This window comes from Balaenoptera ricei, chromosome 8 (genome assembly GCF_028023285.1).
Source record: "Balaenoptera ricei isolate mBalRic1 chromosome 8, mBalRic1.hap2, whole genome shotgun sequence".
NCBI classification, from domain to species: Eukaryota; Metazoa; Chordata; class Mammalia; order Artiodactyla; family Balaenopteridae; genus Balaenoptera; species Balaenoptera ricei.
The window spans coordinates 77,784,268-77,812,184 of NC_082646.1; the positions used below are offsets into that span (position 1 = coordinate 77,784,268).

General features: G+C 39.5%; 1 protein-coding gene and 1 pseudogene across 3 annotated transcripts in view; one reads left to right on the plus strand and one right to left on the minus strand.

The window, feature by feature from the left end:
• The window catches only part of NELL1 (neural EGFL like 1), an 895,061-nt gene that overhangs the window by 530,213 nt on the left and 336,931 nt on the right, over nucleotides 1–27,917 (plus strand). For all 3 annotated transcript variants that reach the window (XM_059929597.1, XM_059929598.1, XM_059929599.1), the window contains one exon: nucleotides 13,635–13,757. In XM_059929597.1, coding sequence (XP_059785580.1) covers nucleotides 13,635–13,757 — 123 coding nt within the window. The remainder of the gene's footprint in view (nucleotides 1–13,634; nucleotides 13,758–27,917) is intronic.
• LOC132369517 (vacuolar ATPase assembly integral membrane protein VMA21-like) lies at nucleotides 21,765–24,129 on the minus strand (annotated as a pseudogene).

Here is a 27,917-nt window from a genome sequence, read left to right on the forward strand (position 1 = left end):
CATTACAAGGGTATACCACATTTTCTTTATGCAGTCGTCTGTTGATGGCTATATGGGTTGTTTCCACCTTTGGCTATTATGCATGACGCTAGTATGAACATTCCTGTGTGAGTCTTTGTGTGGACAGGTTTTAATTTCTAACTGGTGTATACAGAGGAGCATAATTGCTGGAACACGCAGTAACCCTATGTTTAACAGTTTGTGGAACTGCCAAAGTCATTTCCAAATACTTTACATTCCTACTAGCAATGTACAAGGGATCCAGTTTCTTCACATTCTTGTAAATAATTTTTATTGTCTTTTGATTATGGTATTCTAGTGGGTGTGAAGTGGTATCTCGCTGTGGTTTTGCTTTGGGTTTCCCTCATGACTAAAGATGTTGAGCATCTTTTCATGTGTTTATTAGGCATTTATATACATGCCTTAGAGAAATGTCTATTTAAATATTTTTCACATTTTCTAATTGGGTTATCTTTTCCTGCTAAGTTGTAAAGGTTCTTTATATATTCTCAATTCAAGTCACTTATCAGACGCATGATTTGCAATTATTTTCTCAGAGTCCAGGGGTTGTGTCTTCAGCTATTCTTTATGAAAGAAATGGCCTGCCTCAGAGAGAGCTCCTGAAGCTTCATGCCTTTCTTCTTTTCCCACAGTCACTGTGATAAATAAATATATCAACACATTATTACCTGGTTGTATTTCATTTATAAGCTCTGCCCATCTAAGTTTCCCCCAGCTGCCTGATTCAATTACCTTTCCCTTGTCTTAATTCTCCTTGAGCTGTCTACAATTTTTGATGCCAAAGACAATAATACTCTTTTCTTTCTGTTCTTCCTTATTCCCTCCCTCCCTCCCTTCCTTTCTTACATAAATAGGTACTTTTACTAGACAATTACTAGGTTTCAGAAGCTCTGCTAGGGGCTGGGAATAAAGAAATGTATTTTCTGTCTCCTTTGTGCTCTAGTAAAGAAGACAGATGTTAGTAAACCACTAATACACTAATAAGCATAAAACAATAACAGTGATTAGCCCTTTGAAGGAGAGGCACTGGGGGTTATATGAATATATTACAGGGGAAACTTCCTGGCCAGGGAAATCAGCGATTCTTTTCTCCGAGGAGGTAAGAACTGAGTTGGATACCAAGGATAAGCAAGTGTTAAGGGAACTAAGAGGGAAGAGCATGTGAAAGTGCCTGTGACCAAAGGGAAAAAAAGCCCTTTTGAGGCAGGAAATAAAGTGTGGTTGGAACAGAGCAGGCAAATGTGAAAATGAACCGAGGCAGTTAGGTAGAGGCAAGACCATGATGGGCCAAGGAGGATGTAATAGAAGTGTTTGTCCACATTTTAAGACCAGTGAAAAATAACTGAAGTTTCAGAGAAGACAGGAAGATGATCACATTTGAATGCCTAAGAGATTATTCTAAGTGCAGTATGAAGAATGAATTGAAGGTGGGCAATAGTGAATGTGAGGGTTCCACTGAGGATCTATAGCAGGAGCTCAAGTGATGGCAGCTTAGATGTGGGTAAGAAGATGGTAGCTTGGATGAGGGCGGTGGAAATGGAAATGGAGATAAAAGAATGAATCTGAAAGATATTTAGAAAGAAAAATCAATGAGACTTGATGATGGCTTGATGATAAGGGATTAAGGGAGAAAGACATTTCAAGAATGACTAATAACTACATGATGCTAATTCTTCTGCCATGGTTTGACAGTAACTGCCTTGGTTTGAGTCTACCATCCTATAACCTTGGACCACTTAAAACCTCTCTGTTCCCATTTCTTCATTTAGAAAATATGGATGATAATATTTAATTCATATGAATGCTACAACACATTTAGAGCAGCATCTACTTTGTAGTATGTGCTCAATAAATATGCTAAACAAATAAATGTGCTCATAGTATGTTTATGAAAAATCCCAGTTATTAGGGATTTCTCTGTTTGAAAAACCAGAGAGGGAAAGTGACTACTTTCTTAAAAATTAAACACACTGAAGACTTTTGGTTTTGGCCAAGGTAGACTATCCCCATTCCTCCCAGGTCCTTAACAACTAAAAATCCCCTGGATATAACACAAAAAATATCCAGCAAGACTCTGAAAGGTGGAAAGAAGGTGGACTACCTAGCAACTCTGGGAGGTGAGAAACAACAAGGAGTGAGTTCTCCGTTTTCTTTTTTGCCTCTGGTGTCTCCCGGATGGGGAGCTGAAGAAGCCTGCAACCTGAAGCCACAGACAGGCACAGAGGACAAACGCTCCAAGGAGAGCCAGTTCTACTGCTCCTAGGGGAAGAATTAGAGAAGGGGCTCTAACAGAGCCGAAACCTTTTAGAAAATACCTACCCTCCTTGAGCCATATGTTCATAGAAAATCTGCTTGGTAGAAGCAAGTAGTGCTCTGATTCCCTCTCTGTGGGAATGTCAGTGGGGCCCAACATGGAGCTGGGACTCTACTCCAGCCCAGCAGCACACAGACTGAACAAGGCAGTTCAAGGCAAGGCTGATGGGTGGTCCAACTCTCCCAACTTCATTGCCAGTGGGGCCCAGCAAGACCTCCACCTCCACCCAGCACTGACAAGGCCGTATGAGGTGGAGCTAACTTTATACTTAATGGTGAAAGACGGAGTGCTTTCTTCCTAAGATTGGTGACAAATGATGGTCGGCTCTCATTCCTGTGTGCCATAGCACCAGAAGTCTTAGCCAGCAGAATAAGGTGGCAACACAAGGAAATAAAAAGCATACAGATAAGAAAGGAAGAAATAAAGCTATTCCTATTTACAGATGACATGATTGTCTATGTAGACAATCTTGACAAATCTACAGAAAAAATTGTATAACTAATAAGTGAGTTCAGCAGAGTCAAAAGCTCTACAAGATCAACACACATAATCGTTTTCCTATATACTAGCAACTGATACATAGAAACCAAAATTAAAAATGTAACATCATATACAATAAGTCCAAATAAAGTGAAATCCCTAGTTGTAAATCTAATAAAACATTTACAGGATCTGTGTGCTGAAAATTACAAAACACTGATGGAAGAAGTCAAAGAATAAATAAATAGGGAAACATGCTGTGTTCATGGATTAGAAGATTCAATATAGTGAAGATGGCAGTTCTCCACAAATTGATCTATAAGTTCCTATGAAAATCCAAACAAGATTTTTTATAGAAATGGACAAGCTTTATCTAAAATATATATAGAAAGGAAGAAGAACTAGAATAACTAAAACAATATTGGAAAAGAACAAAGTGGAGGGAGTCACTCTATGTGATATAGAGGCTTTCTGTAACTTCGAATAATCAAGGCAGTATGGAATTGGCGGAGGAATATATACACAGATCAGTGGAACACAGTAGAGAACCCAGAAACAGAGAACACAAATACAACCAATTGGTTTTTTTTTTTTTGTAAGTCAGATATTTATTATAATAAAAAAAATGATCACCTCTACCTGTAGCAGTTAGGTTCCTTTAAGAATATGTCACTTTACAAACAAAAAGGATGAGCACAGTGTTACTTTATATTACTTACTGTGTTTACTTTCTTTTTTTTTAACATCTTTATTGGCGTATAATTGCTTTACATTGTTGTATTAGTTGCCGCTGTATAACAAAGTGAATCAGTTATACGTATACATATATGACCATATCACCTCCCTCTTGCGTCTCCCTCCCACCCTCCCTATCCCACCCCTCTAGATGGTCACAAAGCACTGAGCTGATCTTCCTGTGCTATGCAACTGCTTCCCACTAGCTATCTATTTTACGTTTGGTAGTGTATATATGTCTATATATACATTACCACTCTCTCACTTTGTCCCAGCTTACCCGTCCCCCTCCCCGTGTCCTCAAGTCCATTCTCTTCATCTGTGTCTTTATTCCTGTCCTGCCCCTAGGTTCTTCAGAACCATTTTTTTTTAGATTCCATATATATGTGTTAGCATATGGTATTTGTTTTTCTCTTTCTGACTTACTTCACTCTGTATGACAGACTCTAGGTCCATCCACCTCACTACAAATAACTCAATTTCGTTTCTTTTTATGGCTGAGTAGTATTCCATTGTATATATGTGCCACGTCTTCTTTATCCATTCATCTGTTGATAGACACTTAGGTTGCTTCCATGTCCTGGCTATTGTAAATAGAGCTGCAATGAACATTTTGGTACATGACTCTTTTTGAATTATGGTTTTCTCAGGGTATATGCCCAGTAGTGGGATTGCTGGGTTGTATGGTAGTTGTATTTTAAGTTTTTTAAGGAACCTCCATACTGTTCTCCACAGTGGCTGCATCAATTTACATTCCCACCAACAGTGCAAGAGGGCTCCCTTTTCTGCACACCCTCTCCAGCATTTATTGTTTGTAGATTTTTTGATGATGGCCATTCTGACTGGTGTGAGGTGATACATCATTGTAGTTTTGATTTGCGTTTCTCTAATGATTAGTGATGTTGAGCGTCCTTTCATGTGTTTGTTGGCTATCTGATATATTCTTTGGAGAAATGTCTATTTAGGTCTTCTGCCCATTTTTGGATTGGGTTTTTTGTTTTTTTCATATTGAGCTACATGAGCTGCTTTGTATATTTTGGAGATTAATCCTTTGTCAGTTGGTTCGTTTGCTAATATTTTCTCCCATTCTGAGGGTTGTCTTTTTGTCTTGTTTATGGTTTCCATTGCCGTGCAGAAGCTTTTAAGTTTCACTAAGTCCCATTTGTTTATTTTTTTAATTTCCATTTCTCTAGGAGGTGTGTCAAAAAAGATCTTGCTGTGAGTTATGTCATAGAGTGTTCTGCCTATGTTTTCCTCTAAGAGTTTGATAGTGTCTGGCCTTACATTTAGATCTTTAATCCATTTTGAGTTTATTTTTGTGTATGGTGTTAGGGAGTGTTCTAATTTCATTCTTTTACATGTAGCTGTCCAGTTTTCCCAGCACCACTTATTGAAGAGGCTGTCTTTTCTCCATCATATATTTTTGCCTCCTTTATCAAAGACAAGTTGACCATATGTGCGTGGGTTCATCTCTGGGCTTTCTCTCCTGCTCCATTGATCTATATTTCTGTTTTTGTGCCAGTACCATACTGTCTTGATTCCTGTAGCTTTGTAGTATAGTCTGAAGTCAGGGAGACTGATTCCCCCAGCTCCATTTTTCGTTCTCAAGATTGCTTTGGCTATTTGGGGTCTTTTGTGTTTCCATACAAATGGTGAAATATTTTGTTCTAGTTCTGTGAAAAATGACATTGGTAGTTTGATAGGGATTGCATTGAACCTGTAGATTGCTTTGATTAGTATAGTCATTTTCACAATGTTGATTCTTCCAATCCAAGAACATGGTATATCTTTCCATCTGTTTGTATCATCTTTAATTTCTTTCATTAGTGTCTTATAGTTTTCTGCATACAGGTCTTTTGTCTCCTTAGGTAGGTTTATTCCTAGGTATTTTATTCTTTTTGTTGCAGTGGTAAATGGGAGTGTTTCCTTAATTTCTCTTTCCGATTTTTCATCATTAGTGTATAGGAACACAAGAGATTTCTGTGCATTAGTTTTGTATCCTGCTACTTTACCAAATTCATTGATTAGCTCTAGTAGAGTTCTGGTAGCATCTTTAAGATTCTTTATATTACCCCTTTTATGGCTGTTAGCATTTGCCTTATGTATTGAGGTGCTCCTATGTTGGGTCCCTAAATTCTTACAATTATTATATCTTCTTCTTTGATTGATCCCTTGATCATCATGTAGAGTCCTTCTTTGTCTCTTGTAATAGTCTTTATTTTAAAGTCTGTTTTGTCTGATTTGAGAATTGCTACTCCAGCTTTCTAGATTTAATCCAGATTTAACTAGATTAAAGGGGTAACATAATAATAGTAGGGGACTTTAACAGCCCACTTTCACCAATGGACAGATCAACCAAAATGCAAATAAATAAGGAAACACAAGCTTTAAATGATACATTAAACAAGATGGATTTACCTTGCTCTTTTACCTGCTGCATATTTCTCTGTCTTCTCATTTTGCTTAACTTACTGTGTTTGGGGTCTCCTTTTCGCAGGCTGCAGGTTCGTAGTTCCCGTTGTTTTTGGCGTCCGCCCCAGTGGGTAAGGTTGGTTCAGTGGGTTGTGTAGACTTCCTGGTGGAGGAGACTGGTGCCTGTGTTCTGGTGGATGAGGATGGATCTTGTTTTTCTGGTGGGCAGGGCTGCATCCGGTGGTGTGTCTTGGGTTGTCTGTGAACTTAGGATGATTTTAGGCAGCCTCTCTGCTAATGGGTGGGGTTGTGTTCTGTCTTGCTAGTTGTTTGGCATGGGGTGTCCAGCACTGGAGCTTGCTGGTTGTTGAGTGGAGCTGGGTCTTAACGTTGAGACAGAGATCTCTGGGAGAGCTGTCGCCGATCGATATTACGTGGGGCTGGGAGGTCTCTGGTGGTCCAGTATCCTGAACTCAGCTCTCCCCACACAGAGGCTCAGGCCTGACACTAAGCCATAGCACTAAGACCCTGTCAGCCACACGGCCAGGTACGTAGGGAGTTTCTTGCCTTTTAGGAAGTCTGAGGTCTTCTGCCAGCATTCAGTGGGTGTTCTGTAGTAGTTGTTCCACATGTAGACATATTTTTGATGTATTTGTGGGGAAGAAGGTGATCTCCATGTCTTATTTCTCTGCCATCTTGAAGGTCGCCCACTGTGTTTACTTTTGATTACAACAGTTATTGTTATTCTTCTCTTGGTATCATATTTGATGTATTATTTCAGGAATATCCTGATGGTTATAAACTTGTCCTCAGGGGGGAACCAAGCAACAGGGAGCTGTGCTGACATTCGCTGCTGTCACTGGAACTACTCCTATTGCCGCAGCTTCGCTCCTAGGCCTCCACTCACCAGATCCAGGCAGACTTCCAGGAGCCACGACTCCTGGTTGCTGATCCCAGGGCTGCCCACCAGGTCTCACAGAGGTGTCTGGTATTAACCTCTCTACCAATGCTCTTGGTACCAGACCCTCCTCTGTGCTAAGCAGACATCATCATCTGAGCAACAAGGGAGCTCCCTCAGCTGGTCTCCCTGTGGAAGCTCCCAATTGGTTTTTGACAAAAGTACAAAAGCAATTCAATGGAGGAAGAGTAGCCTTTTCAACAAATGACATGCATAGGCAAAAACCTAAACTTCTTACCATATACAAAAGTTAAGTCAAAATGGGTCATGAACTTATCTAAGAGGTAAAACTACACAAGTGTTAGGAAAAATATGAGAAAATCTTTAAGACCTAGGGTTAGAGAAAGAGTTCTTGTATGTGACATTAAATGCACTATGCATAAAATGAAAAATAGGTAAATTGAATTTCATCAAAAGTAATACATTTTGCGTTGTGAAAGGCTGCTAAGAGGATGAAAATACAAGCTGGAGACTGTGAGAAAATATTTGCTAATCACATATCCAACAAAGGCCTTATATCTAGAGTATTTGAAGAATTCTCAAAACTCAACAGTAAAAAAAAAATCCAATTGTAAAATGAACAAAAGACATTTCACCAAAGAAAAATAGATGGCAAATGAGCATGTGGAAAGACATTCAACATCATTAGCTACTAGCAAAATGCAAATTAAGAGCTCAATGCAGTATCATAACACACGCACATGAAAGACTAAAATTTAAAAAGTGAAAATACCAAATGCTGACAATGATGTAGAGAAACTTGATCACTCGTGCATTGCTAGTGGGAATGTAAAATGGTACAACCATTCTGGAAAATCGTTTGGCAGTTTCTTACAAAACAAAACATGCACTTACCCGATGCCCCTATAATCACACTTTTGGACATTTATCCCAGGGTAATGAAAATATATGTTCACACAAAAATCTGTGCACAGATGTTCATAGCAACTTTGTTCAGAGTAGTAAAATACAGGAAACAATCCACATGCCCTTCAATGTGTGAATGGTTGAATTAACTGTGATACATCTTTACAATGGAATACTACACAGCAGTAAAGAGGGATGAACTATTGAAACTGCAACAGTCTGGATGTGGCTCAGGGGCATTGAGCTTATTGAAGAAAGTCAATCTCAAAGATTACTTACTGTGTAATTCCACTTGTATAACAGTCTCTAAATGACAACTATAGGGATGGAAAACAGGTTAGTAGCTGAGAGGGGACAGGGATTGGGGGTGAGGGGGGGAGTGTGGACTAGGTGCAAACACAAAGTCATAGCATGATTGTGGTGGTGGTTACACAAATTTATACACAAGTTAATATTACTTAGAACTACAGCCATGTGTACATACACACAACATGAACGCAGTTTGAAAACATGGTGTGAACTGAATTAGGTCGGTAGACTACTTAAAAATGACACACAACTGTCAGTTTTCTGGTTTGGATATGGCACTACCTCTATATAGGATAGCACTATGGAGAGAAACTGGGTGAAGGAGATAAGGGACATTTTGTACTACTTCTACAGCTTCCTGTAAATCTGTAATTTTTTTTTTAAAGGTAAAAGAAATTGCCTACCTTGTGGCCGACATTATAGATACTCCTTTGAATCACATAATAAAGTGGGAGTTTAGAAAGAGTGCAGGAGAAGAAATGAGGAGATGGGAGTTTGAGTTATAGACGTACATCTTACTATCTATGTACATATAGGAAAAGCCTCTTACATGCTCCAAACTGCAATTTCGTCTATAAAATATGACTAATAAAACCTGCTTAGCTTGTCCCAGTGAGGTTACTGTAACAATTTTTTGTAAAATTCAAACTAGATTATTTTGAACAAAGTGAAACTGTAGCCAGCCAGACCCCAAATGTGGATATTTGCAGCCACAGCTGAAGTGACTGTTTCAGTAGCTTGTTTGGATCCTGATTAGTTCTCTAAGGAAAACAGTGTGTCAATTGACAATGGCTATTGATTACAATGTTACAGAGGTGGATTAGAGCCCTTCTGAGCCATCCCATAGAAGGGAAAAGAGGAAGGAGAAAGGAACCGTGTGATAATGACAGTGCTTAATGAGTACCAATAAATATTAGCCAGCATAACAATAATTATCATTAGTAGAGAGCTTGCTGCCAAAATTGGTATTTCTTTGTCCTGAGAGGTTTGATACTCCAAATTTACCATAATCAAACTCTGGTTATATATCAGCGATCCTAAACATAAATCCTTCACCTTCCCAATCTATAGTCTTGTTTCCCAGGGACCATAATTGAATCGAAGCAAATATTTCTTTGAACCTTCAAAGAGGTATTCTAATTTGTGTCTTCAAAGGCCTATCTGTTCACAGCCTTCTGCCTGAACTACCAGCCTGTAAAGGAAAAAGAAAGTTTTCTTAACCAGTTTTAACCACCATTCAACAATTGAGTCTGCTCACAAATAATTGTAGTAGTAGTGGGAAGAGTAGGAGTAATACTAGTAGTAGTAATAAGAACAATGATAATAAAATAGCTTACACTTATGGAGCACTTACTAGTTGCAGTTAGCTGTAATAAGCATTGTATCTATATTAGCTAATTGAGTCCTCATAAAAACCCCAGGAGATAGGTTGTATTATTATTATTATTATTTTTACCATTTTAACCATTTAAAAAAAATTTTTTATTGGCATATAGTTGCTTTACAATGTTGTGTTAGTTTCTACCGTACAGCAAAGTGAATCAGCTATATGTATACATATATCCCCTCTTCTCTGGATTTCCTTCCCATTTAGGTCAGCACAGAGCACTGAGTAGAGTTCCCTGTGCTATACTGTAGGTTCTCATTAGTTATCTATTTTCTACGTAGTATCAATAGTGTATATATGTCAATTCCAATCTCCCAATTCATGCCCCCCCCATAGGTTGTATTACTATCCACATTTTACATGTAGAAACTAAGAAGACACAGATTGTCTGAGTCACTCAAGTGCATGTAGCTGGTAAGTGGCACGTCCAGGATCATCTAACCTGGGCTGTGTGGTTCTAGAGTCTCTTGCCTCTGTGTCCTGCTACCTCTCACAAGAGCTTATCTCACACCTGCAGCATCTCCAGCAGCTGGAAGGGGATTTGAGATTTTTAGAAGGAGACCATTTCTTCTATGGCCATCTCTGTCAAACATAGTTTTGAGGGTACTGGTTACTTTGAAAACTCGGTTGTGACTAAAGATAATAAGATGTGAAAGTTTTGGAACCTTTGTCGTTTGGGGATAGGCTGGGTCTTCAGTGGGTATTTGGGACCAGTACAGAAAAAGACAGCCTTTATTCTTGGCATTAGGGGATCACTTCCGTGTGACTTGGTTTAGCTTCAGCCATGTCCAGGTTACTTCCAAGTACTCAGTGATGTGATCATTCTCAGTGTCTGGAGTCACAAGTCCAAACTCCTCCACTTATTAGTTTCGTGATGTTAGGTTATTTAATAATTTAATATTTAAATTTAATAATGTGTTTTTGTCTCAGTTCGTTCATTGTAAAATGAGCAAACCTATTTCACGTGACTTGGGAGAATTAAATGACATCATATATGTACAATATTTATCCCAATGCTTGGCACTCGAGGCTCAATACTACTATGTGAAGTAGAGAAAGTAAAGTCAGTGTTGTAGAAAATGGGCTACAATTCCTCTCCTCAAAGTTAACTACTTAGTAAGGCATTCATGATAAAATTCACAAACCTCATCACCATATATTGTGATTTGATTGCCTCCAAAGAGATAAAATATTAAATTTATTAGAAGTTCCAAGAGGGTTAAAGTTCATGTGTTACGGAGAGCAGGAGTGGAAGCCTGCATGGCGAAAAGTGTGCATATGAAATGGTCTTTGAAGCCCGGCCGGGGCACAGCTATTCAGCTACACTGGGAGAGTATTTTGAGTCAGGGAAACATCATGACGAACTAGAGAGATAGGAGTCAGCTCATGCACTTGCAAGACAGTGATGGGGCCACCTCATTAGAGAAGGGGCTTTGCATCAAGAATATTGGGAGATAATACAAGGTAGGATAGATGTGTTAATTAACCTGATGGGGGCATCCTTTCAGAATGTATATGTATATCAAATTATCACTTTGTACATTTTAAGTATCTTTCAATTTCATTTGTCAGTTATAACTTTATAAAGCTGGTGGCAGGGGCAGTGAGATGGGCAACGATGGACCAGACTTCTGGAATGTTGCATAAAACCATACCTTTCTCCATACTGTTCTTTTGCCTGGAGTGCCCTTCATGGGCATTTCTGGCTGAGAAAACCATGACCATTTTTAAAAGACTAGTTCAAATACTACGTCTTTCAAGAAGACTTTTCTCCCTATTAGAAGTCATTTCTTCCCTCCAATGAACTTTTATTCCCGTTAATCTTTATTTCTCTTATCAAGCATGAGCACACATGCCAGTTTGCCTAGGTCATTCTGAGTTATGCCTGTTATTCCAGTGTAATTATTAGCAGAGCCCCCTTTCACTCTAAAATATGTTCTGTTTATATGATAAAATATGAGGTCACCTACTTATAACTCTTATCACTTCTCCCATGTGTTCCGGTTGGTTACGTATTGCTGTCTGGTGGCCTCTATTAAAATGTTCATATGAGCAGAGACCATATCTACTCATTTGTATTCCCAATACAGCCTCTAATAATTACTTCTTAAATGGATTTAAATAAGGAGATTGAAAACTCTTGGGGTCTAAGCCTATATTCTTAGACTTCTTTGTGTCCCTAATATCATCTGGTATTGCACCTGTACATATTAGCTGCTTGCTAGGTCTGTAAATGTGATTGGACATTCATAGGGTTATACTATTTCTGGACTATCCTGGAGATGATTGAGCACAGACTAGAAGTGTGTCTTCATGAATCTTCTCCCTTCACACTGCTTGCTAACCTGTGCGCATTTCTGTCTTAGAGTTTGCGTTGGTCTTAAGGCCTAAAGAAAAATTTTCTTTGAAAAACCCAAGGTGTTAAATTAAGAGCCATGTGCATTTGTATACTTGACATTATTGCATGTGGGTGACTGAAACAGCTCTACTTTGTAGAATTTAACCCTTCTCATTACTGGTCCCTGTTAGGAAATTTAAAATAAAAATTAATGAAGGGACTTTTCTGGTGGCTCAGTGGTTAAGAATCCGCCTGCCAATGCAGGGGACATGGGTTCGAGCCCTGGTTCGGGAAGATCCCACATGCTGCAGAGCAACTAAGCCCGTGTGCCACAACTACTGAGCCTGCACTCTAGAGCCCGCAAGCCACAACTACTGAAGCCCGCGTGCCACAACTACTGAGCCTTGCGTGCCTAGAGCCCGTGCTCCGCAACAAGAGAAGCCACCACAGTGAGAAGCCTGCGCACCGCAACAAAGAGTAGCCCCCACTTGCCGCAACTAGAGAAAGCCCGCGTGCAGCAACAAAGACCCAACGCAGCCAAAAATAAAATAAATAAATAAATTTATTAAAAAAATTCATGAAGATAGTTGATATTTCAGTTTATTGGTACATTGATCTAACAGTTTGCTTAACAAACTATATTGAATTTTTAATTTTGTTCAATTAGTGTTGATTTCTTTGAGATTTATAGCTGGGATTTCAACTCTTGTTTTATAACCTGTTATGACTTAAATAACCCTACTTGATTTTTCTTCTTAAGATTTCTAAGAAGTTATACTAGCAGATGTTAAAGGGAATAAAGGGCATAAACTTTCTCACATTATTTATTTACAGAGGAGTCATTTAAGTGAGTATTAAAACGTCCTGATAATGAGGGGAGAGTCTAGTTATCTGTGAAATCTTGATTTCTAACTTGGAATCTTTCAGTCCATTTCGTAGTGTTAGATGCATTTCCCCCTGTGTCTTGTGGATTAAGGATGCCATGGCTATTTGAATATATACAACCATATTACTACACATTAGGCATCAGCCCAGTGGTTAAATTCTGAACCTTGTGAAAATACTTGTGGGTTAATGCTCCTCTGCCAGGCTGTATTAGCTGGGCCTTCCTCTTTAGTTTTACCCTCTTTGTTCTGTTGAAGAAGAACATTGAGAGGATGTGACAGGTGGTTTACCTCACGAGCTGGACCCAGGCAATCGGAGCCTCCATACCCAGTTCCCAACCTTGGGGCTGTTGACATATCAGACTGGTTAATTCTTCGTTGTCGTGGGCTGTCCTGTGCATTGTAAGATGCTTACCAGCATCTCTGCCCTCCATCCACTAGATTCCGGTAGCATCTCGTTTCTCAAAGCATGACGCCCCAAAATATCCTCAGACACTGTCAAATGTTTCCTAGGAGGAGGAGATGCAGCACTGCACACACCCTGCCCCCGCCCCTATTGAGAACCACTGCCTTGGAACCTCTGCAGAAACCTTTGCAGACATGGAAGAAGCAGTGACCTTAGAGAAGCACTTAGCAATCATTGTGACCTTAGGGAAGCACTTAGCAATCATTGTCACTTGCATAAGTCGCTTGACTTCTCTGACACTCAGTCTGTTTACCTGCCAAGTGAGGATAATAGCATCCATCTTTTAGAGGTTTTGAGGTTTTGAGATTTCAACCACATCAGGCATGGAAACTGCCAGGCGTAGAGTAAGGTCCCAATGCACGGTAGTCGCTGTCATTCTTACTTGTTGAGTTCCAGCTAACTTTTCCAACCCCAGTGATTCCAACTTATGAAAAGGTGTCTCTCTTTCTCACCCTGCAAACAGAGCACGACGAATGTGGCAGCGGGCAGCACAACTGTGATGAGAATGCCATCTGCACCAACACCGTCCAGGGTCACAGCTGCACCTGCAAACCGGGCTACGTGGGCAACGGGACCATCTGTAGAGGTAGGATGGCCGTGTAGGGGCAAAGCCCTGAGCTGCAGCCCTGCCCGAGCTCTTGGCGCTCCTGTGGCAGATCCGTTGTGCCATTCTGGTGGCCGAGCATGGCCAGCACTCCTGTCCCTGGATTGTCAGTTGGCAAGGGCACTGTGCATCAGAGAAGAAGGTGCTCTGAGTCTACCTTTTGGGTTGAAGGAAGAAGGTGTGAGTGTGGTTCAGGGGCATGGTTCCGTATCTTGATGGCCCTCTTCAGCTTTGCCTGTTGGCTTGTGTTTGTGATGGATGTGCTGATTGCTGAGAGCCCTGCTCAGAGGGCATGTGGGCACTGGTCATGGCCACACTCCAGGCATCTGCTCAGTGTAGGAAGCTTAAAGTTTCAGCCCCTCTCTGTGTTTGGAGCAGTTCAGAGACCAGTGCCCTGGCTTCTGTCTGCATTTAGAATAAAATTCCCATTCCTCCTTCTGGCTAATGAGAACACTCAGAATCTGGTCCCTGGCTCTTCTCAGCTGCATCTCTGTTTTCTCCCCCATGCTCCCTCGGCACCAGCGCGCTATTCCTCGCTATTCCTCACACAGGCCAACCACATTCCTATCTCAGGGCTTTGCACTTGGGCTCCCCTGAGCCTCCATGCTCATTTCCTTCAGGTCTCTGCTCAAGTCTGCCCCCATCATCAGAGACTTTCTTTGACCACTGTGTCTGAAACAGACCCCTAGTACTTTTCGGCCCCATACCCTCCTTTATTTTTTCTTTACTAACACAGCCTATCATAACATTATACATTTATGTGTTTGTTTCTGTATTGTCTGCCTCCCCATGGGGATGTAAGCTATGTGAGAGTGACCACTGGGTTACATCTCCCTACTCTGTCCCCAGCAACTAGAATGGTACCTGGCACACTGTAGATGATCATTAACTAACTGAATCAACCAAAGAGGAAAGAGACACAGTCACATTGAAAAAGAGGCAAAGTGTACGAAAAACCCAGGAAATAACCCTTTGAGTTAGGTATTATTATTATCCCCATTTTAGAGTTCACAAAGCTGAGACACAGAAAGGTTAAGTAACTTACCGAAGGACACACAGCACGTTATCAGTATTCTTCTGAAGAGATGACATGCTGATGGTGAAAAATAATGAACAATGACTTCTAAGAGGAGAATCTTAGAAGATTGATTTTATTCTGTGTTGGGGAAGTTGGGGTAAACAGCCTCATGCATGACTGAGAGTTAAATCGGTGAGACTTTTTAATGGCAATTTGACAAAATCAATCTACTTTTAAAGTAAATCTGAAGGGTCATAGAGGGATTCTCTTGAGTCCATTGATTTTACCTCTTGAAATGTGTTCTAAGCATATGCTCCTGAGGGGCGAAAAATGCACATACACGGATGTTTTTGCCGCATTATTTGTACTTACCAAAACCCAGAAGCAGCCCAAGTACCTGTCAGTAATGGAATGATTTAATTTATTTGGAGTATAATTTAATGGAATACAATACAGTGCTTTGAACTTCTGAGTGTATGTATGTACAGACACGTGCACACGCATATACACACCCACACTGAAAGACATATTTTTGAGAAAAAAAGAAAGAAAAATAAATAAAACCAAGTTGCAAGACAATGCATATGGTATACATATAGTATAATCACCTGGCTAGTTTATTAGTATTATTATTATTTTTTAGCATCTTTACTGGAGTATAATTGCTTTACATTGTTGTGTTAGTTTCTGCTGTATAACAAAGTGAATGAGCTATATGTATACATATATCCCCATATCCCCTCCCTCTTGCACCTCCCTCCCATCCTCCCTATCCCACCCCTCTAGGTGGACACAAGGCACTGAGCTGATCTCCCTGTGTTATGCAGCTGCTCCCCATTAGCTATTTTACATTTGGTAGTGTATATATGTCAGTGCTACTCTCTCATTTCCTCCCAGCTTACCCTTCCACCTCCCCATATCCTTAAGTCCATGCTCTATGACTGTGTCTTTATTCCTGTTCTGCCCCTAGGTTCATCAGAACCTTTTTTTTTTTTTTTAGATTCCATATATATGTGTTAGCATATGGTATTTGTTTTTCTCTTTCTGACTTACTTCACTCTGTATGACAGACTCTAGGTCCATCCACCTCACTACAAATAACTCAATTTTGTTTCTTTTTATGGCTGAGTAATATTCCATTGTATATATGTGCCACATCTTCTTTATCCTTTCATCTGTTGATGGACACTTAGGTTGCTTCCATGTCCTGGCTATTGTAAATAGAGCTGCAATGAACACTGTGGTACATGACTCTTTTTGAATTATGGTTTTCTCAGGGTATATGCCCAGTAGTGGGATTGCTGGATCATATGGTAGTTCTATTTTTAGTTTTTTAAGAAACCTCCATACTCTTCTCCATAGTGACTGTATCAATTTACATTCCTACCAACAGTGCAAGAGGGTTCCCTTTTCTCCACACCCTCTCCAGCATTTATTGTTTATAGAGTTTTTTGATGATGGCCATGCTGACCTGTGTGAGGTGATACCTCATTGTTGTTCTGATTTGCATTTATCTACATATATTTATGTAAATACAGGGAGATGGGAACCATGCATACTGTTCACCTTATTACCAATGGGTGTGTGTGTGTGTATGAACAAGAACATCCACTTATTGCTATAAATTCAATATTGTTTGCATCTCCTACAGTGGGGATTTATATATGTAATATTTGTGTGTTTTTTAAAAAGTTCCATGAGACAAATAAAGAAACTAGTGCTCAACTTTTAAAAGAAGACTTGAAGATATTTCCAAAGCAAAACAAAAAAATATAAACATTAATATAGTTCCACGGGTTATCAAGCCACTGCTGATACCTGCATGCTAATGCTGTAAATCTGAGGAGCAACACAGGGAATTGATTTTAATGCATTATTTTTCAAAATGACATTACCTCATGAAATGATATTGATTGCACCAGGTCAGTGAGTTTGTGTTTGTCAAGCCCTCTCTTGCCACTGTGATAGGTGATGGCTTCACCTTTGTGGAATTTGAAAGTCCTAACTGTGAAAAATACGAGTTCAAATAATGTTCCTGGTGTCCATGGACTCTGAAAATACATCTTCCCTTGAAAGTTATGAATTAGGGAAAATAATTTTCTTAAAGTAATTCTCATGGTCAATTGTGTTAACCTTAATAAGATCAGGAGAATCCTGTGTTTCATCAGTGTTATGTGGGGAAGCATTGCAGTAGAGGTGAAGATTGGGCAAAGGGATTGGAGAATTGGGGTTTAGACCTGATTTCCTTACTGGAGCACTGTCACTTCTGTATTTTTACATATTACAGTTGGGTTAATGTTACCTTCAGTGTTTATCCAGCAGTGTTATTGCAAAGAATTATTAAAGGAATATATAGCGCTGTGTTTTAAGCTATCAAATGCTATAAAAGTGAAGACAGTATTATTGGTGGAACAGTGATGAAGGGCAAGGGGAAGGCAGTTCATGAGTTGGCTTCAACCTCAGCCTTGTGACTCAGGTACCCAAATATGTGTCTGTTTCAAGGCATACCTTTTATAGTTGAGTTTTCCACTAGTAACTGAATCATTTATAGAGGGAGTTGGACAAGGAGTATCAGACAGCTTGAACTAATTCAGAAGGTCTGAGAGAAGAGATGGCTTGTATTGTGCTGAAGCCACGGTCTCGGGCACGCATGATCCAATCCTCATCAGACTTGCCAAATTGACACTCCTCTTTATAAAGGAAAAAGCTATTACTTGGGTACGCAAACAGAGAAACTTAAAACAATCATTTCACTACCATTCCTTCCTGAGGGCTGGAGAAGATACATGATAAAGACTCTCCTCAACGCCCAGAAATGCTCACCTATCTTGGATGCACTAATATTATTGTTAATAAAAGTATATTGGTAGTAATGTTTACAGGGGTACTGGAGTGTCAGTACTGCCGTGTTGAGCAGAACTAAAATAACTTCAACCTTATTTGTAAACTCACTGTCATGCAAATACTTACCAACAAGCACTGGTGCTGAATTTAGATCTGAATGTATCTGTTAGAGTCCTTAAGGGCGGGGGCAGGAAGGACACTTTACAATACTGATTTAATTCTAAGAGAAGGAAGTCTCTAGGCCCTGAGACTATTATTATGCTTAAACTTTCAATAATGCTTCCTTTGAAAAATGTGACTGAAACTTGAAAATGAAACGGATTGTCTAGTCTAAGCTTTCAAGAGACATTATGTTCATCAGCTTGGTAAAGAAAGGCAGACAGACACAGAAGCTGTATTGCAGTCTTGAAACCAGCAATAGTGCATGAAGAAGACAGTCACAAGAAGGGGGCTTGTGTGGTGCTAGGTGCAATATATTGGTTGTGTTATTTTGACTTAACAAGGCAGACCTTGATGTAGTCTTTTCATATTCTTTTCCTACAAGTGCATTTTTCCTGGGCAAAAAAAGAGTCTCTTGGATGCGCTTTAAGCACTTTCCATCACTTACCAAAGTCACTGCTTACCTTTTAAAGTTTGTAGCCCAGTAGACATAACTGCATCCCTAGGGGCTTGAGGGAAACACGTTAAACCGGCTTGTATCTCAGAGGGAGTGGAAATCTGACAACTGCTGATTCTTTAGAGTGCATTTTGAGGTTGCACTTTGGTGAGTCACATAGATGTTTGTTATCTGTAATTGTCACATCTGAAATGATGCATGCGATTAGCAGAGCCATATATATATCAGTCAATTTTATTTTAAAACAGGCTACTGAACATTGACTTTCTGGTGAAAAATCAAGATAAGACTGTCTTTCTTTCCTAACTAACAATTCTCAATGGACCAGGAGACTTTCTTTAGGCAACGTTATTGAAAGATGTCACAGTCAATCTCTAGGCTCTCTGCTGGATTATGATCTGTTTGGGGGAGCAATTATTTGCAAAATATTTAAAGTGCTTAACAACTGCTACTTTTATAGAATGGTGCCAGCTATACTTAACATACCCATCTCAGTTCAGAACATATGCAAAGGGTATTTACCTTTTATAGAACTGAAAAACTATAGTACCTGGTTGGATGTCTTTTCTTTTTTTTTTTTTTTTTTGCTTTTTGGGCAAAACTGATGAGATCTTTATAATGAAAATAATCTTACAGTATATTTCTGTTAGATTCCCATGAAACACAGGTTGTTTTTTTTTCTCTTTTATGGAGGTTTAAATTTCTTCAACAATTCAAAACTGAATTCTGCTGTCACATATAAAATGGTATCCACTTGAAGAGCTAATGACATCAGATGCATTCTACAGCAGACTTCATTTTTAAGCACAATGAGAAAAAAGATTATATTCTGGGGAGCAAAATGGTAGGTGAGGTTAAGAAGGTCATGTGATAAATCAGTAGCCCGTACTGACACTTCAAGTTACACTCCCTAATTGAGGTTATCTTTACAATCAGTTTTCAAACAGTAGTGAACATATTCCTACCTTATAACATTTATATAAGGGCTCAATTGTAGCTTTCCTTTCTATACATCCTGAAAGGATGTACAAGAGGAAATCACTGAGACATCTTGAAAAATAAATCTATTTGTCAAATACCATGTTATTTCAACAGCAGCAAACTAGTCAGTTAACAGTAAAAACCCTAAGAAAATATTAACTTGTTTGAAAACAAGTCTATATTATAGTAACCCCAAGTATCAACCTTAACATCTGATTCTAACTTTCAAATGCTGGGTACCTTTTCCAAGAGGAAATTACACCTGCTTTTACATGAATCCCCAGTTTAAATACTTGCAGAAAAACACCCATATTATCTACTCAGCAAATGTCTGAAATCAAACAAAATAATCCAGCACTGGACATTAATATCTTACAAATAGCATAAGATCCCAAAAGTACGAGAAAAACCTTGGCATTATAGAAAAAGAAATTAGGTGGACAAATTCTAAGTACAACAAGACATCTAAAGAGGGGAACATCTAGAAATCTACCATACAGTACACTAGACTCAATCTGGAGTATTCTACAATTTCATATTAAATGTGTACAATTTTATACCAAAACTATAGTCTTTTTAAGAAAACATTTTACATTTAGAATAACTACTTAAGACATTTAAACTGTTGATAATATTTAACTATAAGCAAGAATAAAAAATAGTCCTATAATAATATTTTATTATTTTTTTTTAATGAATTTATTTATTTATTTTTTGGGTGCGTTGGGTCTTCGTTTCTGTGCGAGGGCTTTCTCTAGTTGTGGCAAGCGGGGGCCACTCTTCATCGCGGTGCGCGGGCCTCTCACTGTCGCGGCCTCTCTTGTTGCGGAGCACAGGCTCCAGACGCGCAGGCTCAGTAGTTGTGGCTCACGGGCCTAGTCGCTCCGCGGCATGTGGGATCTTCCCAGACCAGGGCTCGAACCCGTGTCCCCTGCATTGGCAGGCAGATTCTCAACCACTGCGCCACCAGGGAAGCCCAATAATTTTTTTTTTCTCAACAATTAAATAAACACAAATGCCTTCTTTGCTTTTATGCCTAACTACCTCTCTACTCCTTTAGTCCAGTTCCACAGCATCAAAAGTAGGGGTGAATAAACAAAATCAGTAACGGCAAACACTCACAGCAAGGGCCATTGTATTAGGGATTGTCAATGATGGGAAATTTGTACAATGAGATATCTAGTTAAAAGAGTAAAGGTAGAATGTGCTTTTTAAGAAAATGGCCAATAATCACTCATCTGAAAAAATGCAAATAGCCGCCAGGTGAAATTGGCAGAATTTGAACTTAAACCAAACTTTTAGTGTGTATCAAACTAGCATTAAGAAATGCACACAGGATGTAAACCAATATAGTGGTTATCTCCAGGTGGCAACATTACAGGGAATTTAAATTTTCTTCCTGTTTTAATATGAATTTTTTTCAGGTGTGTTTTTAGATTGCACACAAGTAGTACCAAGTGGCTAGAAAGAACACAGACCAAGGATACTAAAGTAAAACCAGAGGGTCTTTTTCTATCAGAAAGGACCTCAAGGATTATCTAACTTAGATACATTATCTATGTATCTGGGATATAACGGCACTGATTTAAAAGACTAAACTAGAAATTCCAAGAATACTTCCTGGATGATAAAAATAATCTATTTTCAGGATTGTTTACACTCCCTAAGTATGCAAAAATTAACACTTTTAAATGTAAATTCCTTCATATACATTATTAAAAAGTAGGAAAAACAAATTTAAAGGGAGTTTACACAACCTTGTAATTAAAGCATCAGTTCCTTGTTGAATGACAGAGCAAAGCAGATCATTACAGAGTTTGTCTGAAAGCAGGAGGCTGGCCTGCAAGGGGCCTTGAGGGAGTAGGCTGGGTGCCCAGGCAGGCAGCTCTTTGCTTTGCTGTCTGCATTCTTCAATAAACCCAGTCCTTTTACATGAATGGGTGTGATTCAGCCTAGTTTCCCCAGGAAATAATGTAATGAAAGATTTCTATTGACTAGGGATTACACTTCATGCAAAATTTCTCAGTGACATTCAGATTAATTCCAGTGTCCAGGATTTAAGCAATTTCCAGTAGGCATTTACAACCCAAAATCCAATGACCTGGTATTTTCATGATAGTTAGGGAAAGTGTTCCAGCGAAAAATAAAGTTTAGATTTGCTCCACTATGTACATCTGAATATATCCAGAGGAGTAAAACTCAAAGCCAACCAAAAGACGAAATGCTATAAAATATTTTTTTGTTGTAGGGTAATCAAATTCTTCCCAGAATAATGTGTAACTAATTTCACATATTTATTTGCAACCAATTTAACTTTTCCAAATTCTCATTTGCAAATGAGAGGCTCATACAATTAAAACTGATGATACAAACCATTGTTTTAGAAGGATCAGAATTTACACTAGTCAAACGTGACTCCATAAGATTGATTTTAACATGTTCTTTCAACTTTATTAAAATCATCAATATCCCAGATGCACTTACCACTTAAAAAAAATCAATTTAATGCTATCAAAAGGTGATATTCACTTTAATCCTGTTTGCCTTTACGCCACTGCCGTGAGCCTTTATTCCAGGCCACATAAACAAAGAGGGCCAGCACCACGTGGACGGCGACCACTGCAGCAAGAGCAGCATAAAAATAGCCGTCTCTATTGGACATACCAAAGGCGCCTTCAAAAAAACATAAGATTTAGTCGTGAAATACAACCCAATAAGTACAGTGATTATTAAAGCTGTGAAGAACAGGAGCGTCTCCAGAGTAGAGGCTAATGAACTTTCATTTCTGACGGTGCAGCGCACTTAGCGCCGCTTTATCAAAGCGCTCCGTGGTGTCCGCATGCCCGCACCAGGCGCTCACAGGCGGGCTGGGCTCAGCGGCCGCGCTCAGTCGGCTCCGCAGGAGACCGGTCGCGGCGGACCGCGCCGCTGGATGTTATATTTTAAGGCAAGGTTAGCATAAATAGATCTGGTTCTTTATTTTTTTAGTCTGTAAAGGGTGACAATTATTTCATAATACTAGCTTCTTACTGAATTAATCATGCAATTATGAGAAATAGCCAATATCTATATCCGATGTTAAATTCCTGATTAAATTTTTTCTTTTTAAATTTATTTATTTATTTATTTATTTATTTATTTATTTATTTATTTATTTATTTATTTATTTATTTATTTATGGCTGCGTTGGGTCCTTGTTGCTGTGCGCGGGCTTTCTCTACTTGTGGCGAGTGGGGAGCTACTCTTCGTTGCGGTGCGCGGGCTTCTCATTGCAGTGGCTTTTCTTGTTGCGGAGCACGGGCTCTAGGCACGCGGGCTTCTGTAGTTGTGGCTCACGGGCTTAATTGTCCGCCGCATGTGGGATCTTCCCGGACCAGGGCTCGAACCCGTGTCCCCTGCATTGGCAGGCAGATTTTTAACCACTGCGCTACCGGGGAAGTCCCTGATTAAATTAAAAAAAATTTTATTGGAGTATAGTTGATTTACAATGTTGTGTTAGTTTCTGCTGTTCAGCAAAGTGAATCAGCTATACATATACATATATCCACTCTTTTTAGATTCTTTTCCCATGTAGGCCATTACAGAGTATTGAGGAGAGTTGCCTGTGCTATATGGTAGGTCCTTATTAGTTACCTATTGTACATATAGTAGTGTGTATTTGTCAATCCCAGTCTCCCAATTTATCCCTCACCCTCCCCCCTCACCTTACCCCTGGTAACTGTAAGTTTGTTTTCTACATCTGTGACTCTGTTTCTGTTTTGTAAATAAGTTCATTTGTAGTCTTTTTTAGATTCCACATATAAGCGATATCATATGATACTTGTCTTTCTCTGTCTGACTTACTTCACTCAGTATGCCAATCTCTAGGTCCATCCATGTTGCTGCAAATGGCATTCCTTAATGGTTCTTCTTAATGACTATCACACTGTGAAAGCTAAGTAAGCAGTCAAGAGCCTAGAACAGGTTCTGTTGCTGGGTCTGCCTGACCCAGATACTTCTTAATATTACCTTAGAGGCTTCTTTTTTTTTTTCCGGCCACACCGCATGGCTTATGGGATCTTAGTTCCCCAACCAGGGATCGAACCTGTGCCTCCTGCATTGGAAGCATGGATTCTTAACCACTGGACCGCCAGGGAAGTCCCCTTAGAGGCTTCTCTTGATGCAGATATTTATTAAGGTAAAGGATAAGTCTAAAAACATTTACAAAGAATGTGCAAGTGTCAGCATAGTTTGGCAGTAGTGCTAACTGCGATCCTTCCTCAACAGGATTTTGGTGGGATGCTAAACTAGTACTGACCAGTAGAACGTGTTGTGGTTTACACTTGCCTGCTTGCACATTTCTGCCTCTTCCTATTCCCAACACAAGGATATGTTTCTTCATTTCAGCCTCATGCATGCCACTCTGTTTGTTTTCTAGAATAAAGTTAGATACGTTCCTGGCAGAGTAACTCAGCTCTGCTGAAAATTGCTCAAAACTTTAGTCCCTAAAATACAGCCATCTTGCAACTCAACCACACTGAGTTTGGTATCTGTTTCTATTGCTTTTGCCTAATCTTCTCATTTATACATAGATGTTTATTTTCCAGGGCATTTGGATTACACCTTGTCCTGTGATAATGAACCAGTTTCCTCATTTGCTAATAAACATAATGACATTTTCAAATTTCTTCTCACCCTTAGCTTCTAAATTTTAGGGAAAACTGGAAGGCAGTAGGGTTAACGTGTGAAACTGCTTGTATAAGGTTAGGAAACAGTGGTAGCTTCTGTCACAGACAAGCTTGAGAACTTCAGTAGTTCCAAAACACTAAGTTCTTACCTATCACTCACTAAGAGCTGGTGGTGTGTGTAGAGGGTTGTGCCCCACACAGTAACTCAGGGACCCACTCACCTTCCATCTTGTCGCTGTGACCTCTTCTTGGTTCCCAGAATCCTCACCGCTCCATCAGCAGACGGGGAAGGAGAATTAGGTCATGCGTGGGAGGTTTCGATGGGCCAGGCCTGAATGTGATGCATACCTCTTTGGCTCACATGGCACTGAGCAGAATTAGGTCCATGGCCCACCTAACGATAGAGCAGAATGTCTGTGTGCTTGGGAAGGAGAGGGAGGCCGCAGCTGTGGGTGAACACTAGCAGTCTCTGCTATATTGCTGTTGTGAATACGATTCTAAGTGAATAAAAGTAGCTGCATTATGATTTGTAGAAAACAAACCTCCATATGCAATTCTAAAATGGGTTCTGGCTGATGCACTGTGAAGAGTAGGCTTTCCAGTAAGAAAGATGGAGTATCCAGGGTTTAAAAAGGTCTCCAGTTGAATGCACTCATTCTTTCCAACCGTGTCATCATCACTTCTCTCTGGCTTCTGTCAAATTAAAGATAGCTCACTTTTTATCCAAGCTTCTGATCCTGCCAGTTTTAAGAAAAATTGAGAAACTTTATGGGTCACTTGAAAGTCGTGCAAAACACTCAGCATCATTACACATCTCTTCAGCAGAACTGCCAGTGGCATAGTAAAGTAACTCTCCCCCTGAGCACTGGACCTCTCATAATTCTGTTACTTAAATAACTGATTCCTGCTTGTTACTATAACTCTCTTCCTATGTTTTGTGATCACTTCTTCCAAAATTGGTGAATTTTCCATCTTGAAACTTACGACAGAGAAATCATCATGTGTTGGTTCTCTTGCACTGTGTTCTTGTATCACCTTACTGATTTAGGGATAATACTATTTGTAATGTGCAATATTCTGAAACAGATACTGGACAGGGATAAGGCCAAATTTCAAGTATTTATTCAAATATAGTTTAACTATAGTTTTAAGTTGTGTTAGGAAAAATGCACTAGTTTAAGATAGATTTTCTTTTAAGTAGAATATTAAAATTTCATAAAATGGATACATTGCCTGTATTAAGTGACTGTGTAGATGAGGGAGGAATTCTAGATATTCTTCTAAAACACAGCCTATTTTTGGAGATGTGACCAGATGAGCTTGGAAAATGGTTTGAATTCAGCCTCCTAGACTATTTAAAGCAAGGAAATGATCTTTGGCATCTAAACGGCAAACTCTGTTTTGCACAGATAAGGATATTGAATATTGGTATATTCATTTATAGTATCTCTCTAAAGACTACATTAAGTAGAAGTAAAATAAGGTGTAATAAATTTCTCAAAAGAGGACTTACCTTATGTTTAACAGAACAAAGTAAAACACACACATGCACATACACAGGCATATGGTTTGACATTAGTAGAAGACGTAAAGGCTCTAGAATAGCAATGCCCAGTTGAGATATAATGTAAAGCACACAGGTTAAGTTTTCTGGAAGTTGCTTTAACAAAGGTAAAAAGAAATAGGTTTGACACCTCTCGATCTAGGCATTTCAAGTGCTCGACAGATGGCTGTGACTACTGACTACTCCAGTAGCTCTAAAACATTTAGGATAGGTTTCAATTAATAAGAATATGGCACACTCTTTAATCTGTACCCCTAAGCACATGGAGGAGATCTCTAGAGAGGCAGCATGGTGCCCTGAAGGTAAGAAATGGGGCTTTCCATCATTTTTCTTTGTTATATTGAGCAGCCCAGGTCTGGCTTTCAGTTGAATGCAAAACTGTAGTGTTTATTAAGCAGACAGATGGCTGAAATCCATACACTGGGGGCTGAGAATACCTAATTCCTTCTACAGTATAGCATTTCCTGTCTCAGGACGGAATTTCCCCATAAAGTCACATATTGAATAGAAATGAGTAGCATTCATCAAAGCTCAAATTATACTAAGATAAGAGAGAGTAGAAGGGAAAAGAAAACAAGTCTAGAGCATTTACTTTTGTTGCATTTCAAGATCAGTTTCGTATTAAAAACAATTCATAAGAGAGCAGACATGTGCGTTTCATAGTGACCTGCTTACCATGGTGATGCTTACCAGCTTTAAATAGTAACACGCTCCGCAGTCTCTCGCAGCAGCCATCAGCCAGAGGAGAGCCATGCGTTCTCGAGGATAGGGAAACGCGGCAATTTGTGGATAATTTTCTGACACGCTTATCCATGCCACTTAGTGGGATCATACTTGAATGCTGAATTTACAGAGACTAAAACCTCATTATTTTAGACCCAGATAATTTGGAATTTGCAATAATTTTATTGAAATTGAATTAGCAAGAGGCAACCTCCAACAGTGTAAATACAAGGGCTTTTGAATCTGACACTCTTGACCTCAGACCTCCACTCCCACACACACTGTGGGATGTAGGGCCTAGCCTCTTCACTTCTCTCAGTTTGCTTGCTCGCCTAATGAATTTGGAGGAAATGACAGTAACTTCATCGTGGTTGTTACCACCCCTGTCTTTTCCAGTCTGGCTGCTTTCTAATCCACCCGGCGCACGTCCAGATCCGATTCTCTGTGGCCTATCTGCAGGCTGGATGACAGAGTGACGAAGGGCATGGCTTCTGGAGCTAGACTGCTTGCTTAGAAGCCTGGCTTTTATACCTAGCTGTGACATCTGGGGCTAGTTACCCAACCAATCTGTACCTCGCTTTTATAATTGGGCGTAATAATTGTATATATGTCCATGGGTTGTTTTCAGGGCTAAGTGGAGGGTAAGTGCTTAGGGTAATGCTTGGAATATATTGGGTCTATTGTGCATCTCTCTCCCCTGTGAACTCTATGCAGAAGACCCTCCCGGGCATTCCCATGACTTTAAGGATGGGATTCACACTTCTTAGCCTGGTACACAGGTCTTTTCTGATCTAGTTCCCACCTACCTCTTTAGTCTCATCTCCTGCCACTTCCCCTCCAACAAAACCAGTCCTACTTTAGTCAGACTACGTACAGTGTTCCAAGTCTTCCTTGCTGTGGAATAGCTCAACGGTTAAGTGCATGGACTGTTGACGTCAGTCTGCTGGGTTCAAAACTAGTTTCTAGCACTTAGCAGTTCCATGACCTTAGAAGTTACTTAAACTTCTCTGACTTGAGGGTTAAATCAAGTGCCTGTACATAGTATGTTCTTAGTTGTTGCGTCCTCACTTTGAATGCAAAAATCTTTGCCTTCGTTTTTATTTGGTGAGTGCTTGTCCTTCAAAATGCAGTTCAATTTCTACCTCTTTCAAGCCATTTGCCTTGACCCCTCCTCTGTGTTCCTGCATATCATTCTCTGTCTTGGCATTTATCACACCATAGTGCAAGCGCTAATTTGCTTAATCTATCTCCCTCAGTGGCCTGGGAAGGCAGACAGCATGTCCTTGTCATCTTTGTGTCCATAAAGCTTAACACATAAGGGTTATTTAATAAATATTTGTTGAGGAAAATAAGCCGTAAAATAGTTGTGAGGATTAAGTGAAATAACCTATGTTGACCATTTGGCACATAGTAGGAACCCAGTAAATACGAATTTCCTTTCCTTTAGAATTTACTAAAAGTAAGAAGTAAAATTTACTTTTTCCTATGTCGTGTGTGAGGAGGGTTTTTCGCTTTACTGAGAAAATTAAGAAAGTCAATAAATAAGGATCTTGCTCGCAGTACAAATATTCTACATTTGATCTCTATTTGGATGTGTCTTTTCTCATCAGAATAGTGATGAGAATGGTTTGGTGGTTGGGTCCACCATATTCAGGTTATTCCATTTAATATAAAGTATGCTTTCTTTTTACACAATGACTGTCGAAGCCATAGAAATATAATACTCTAA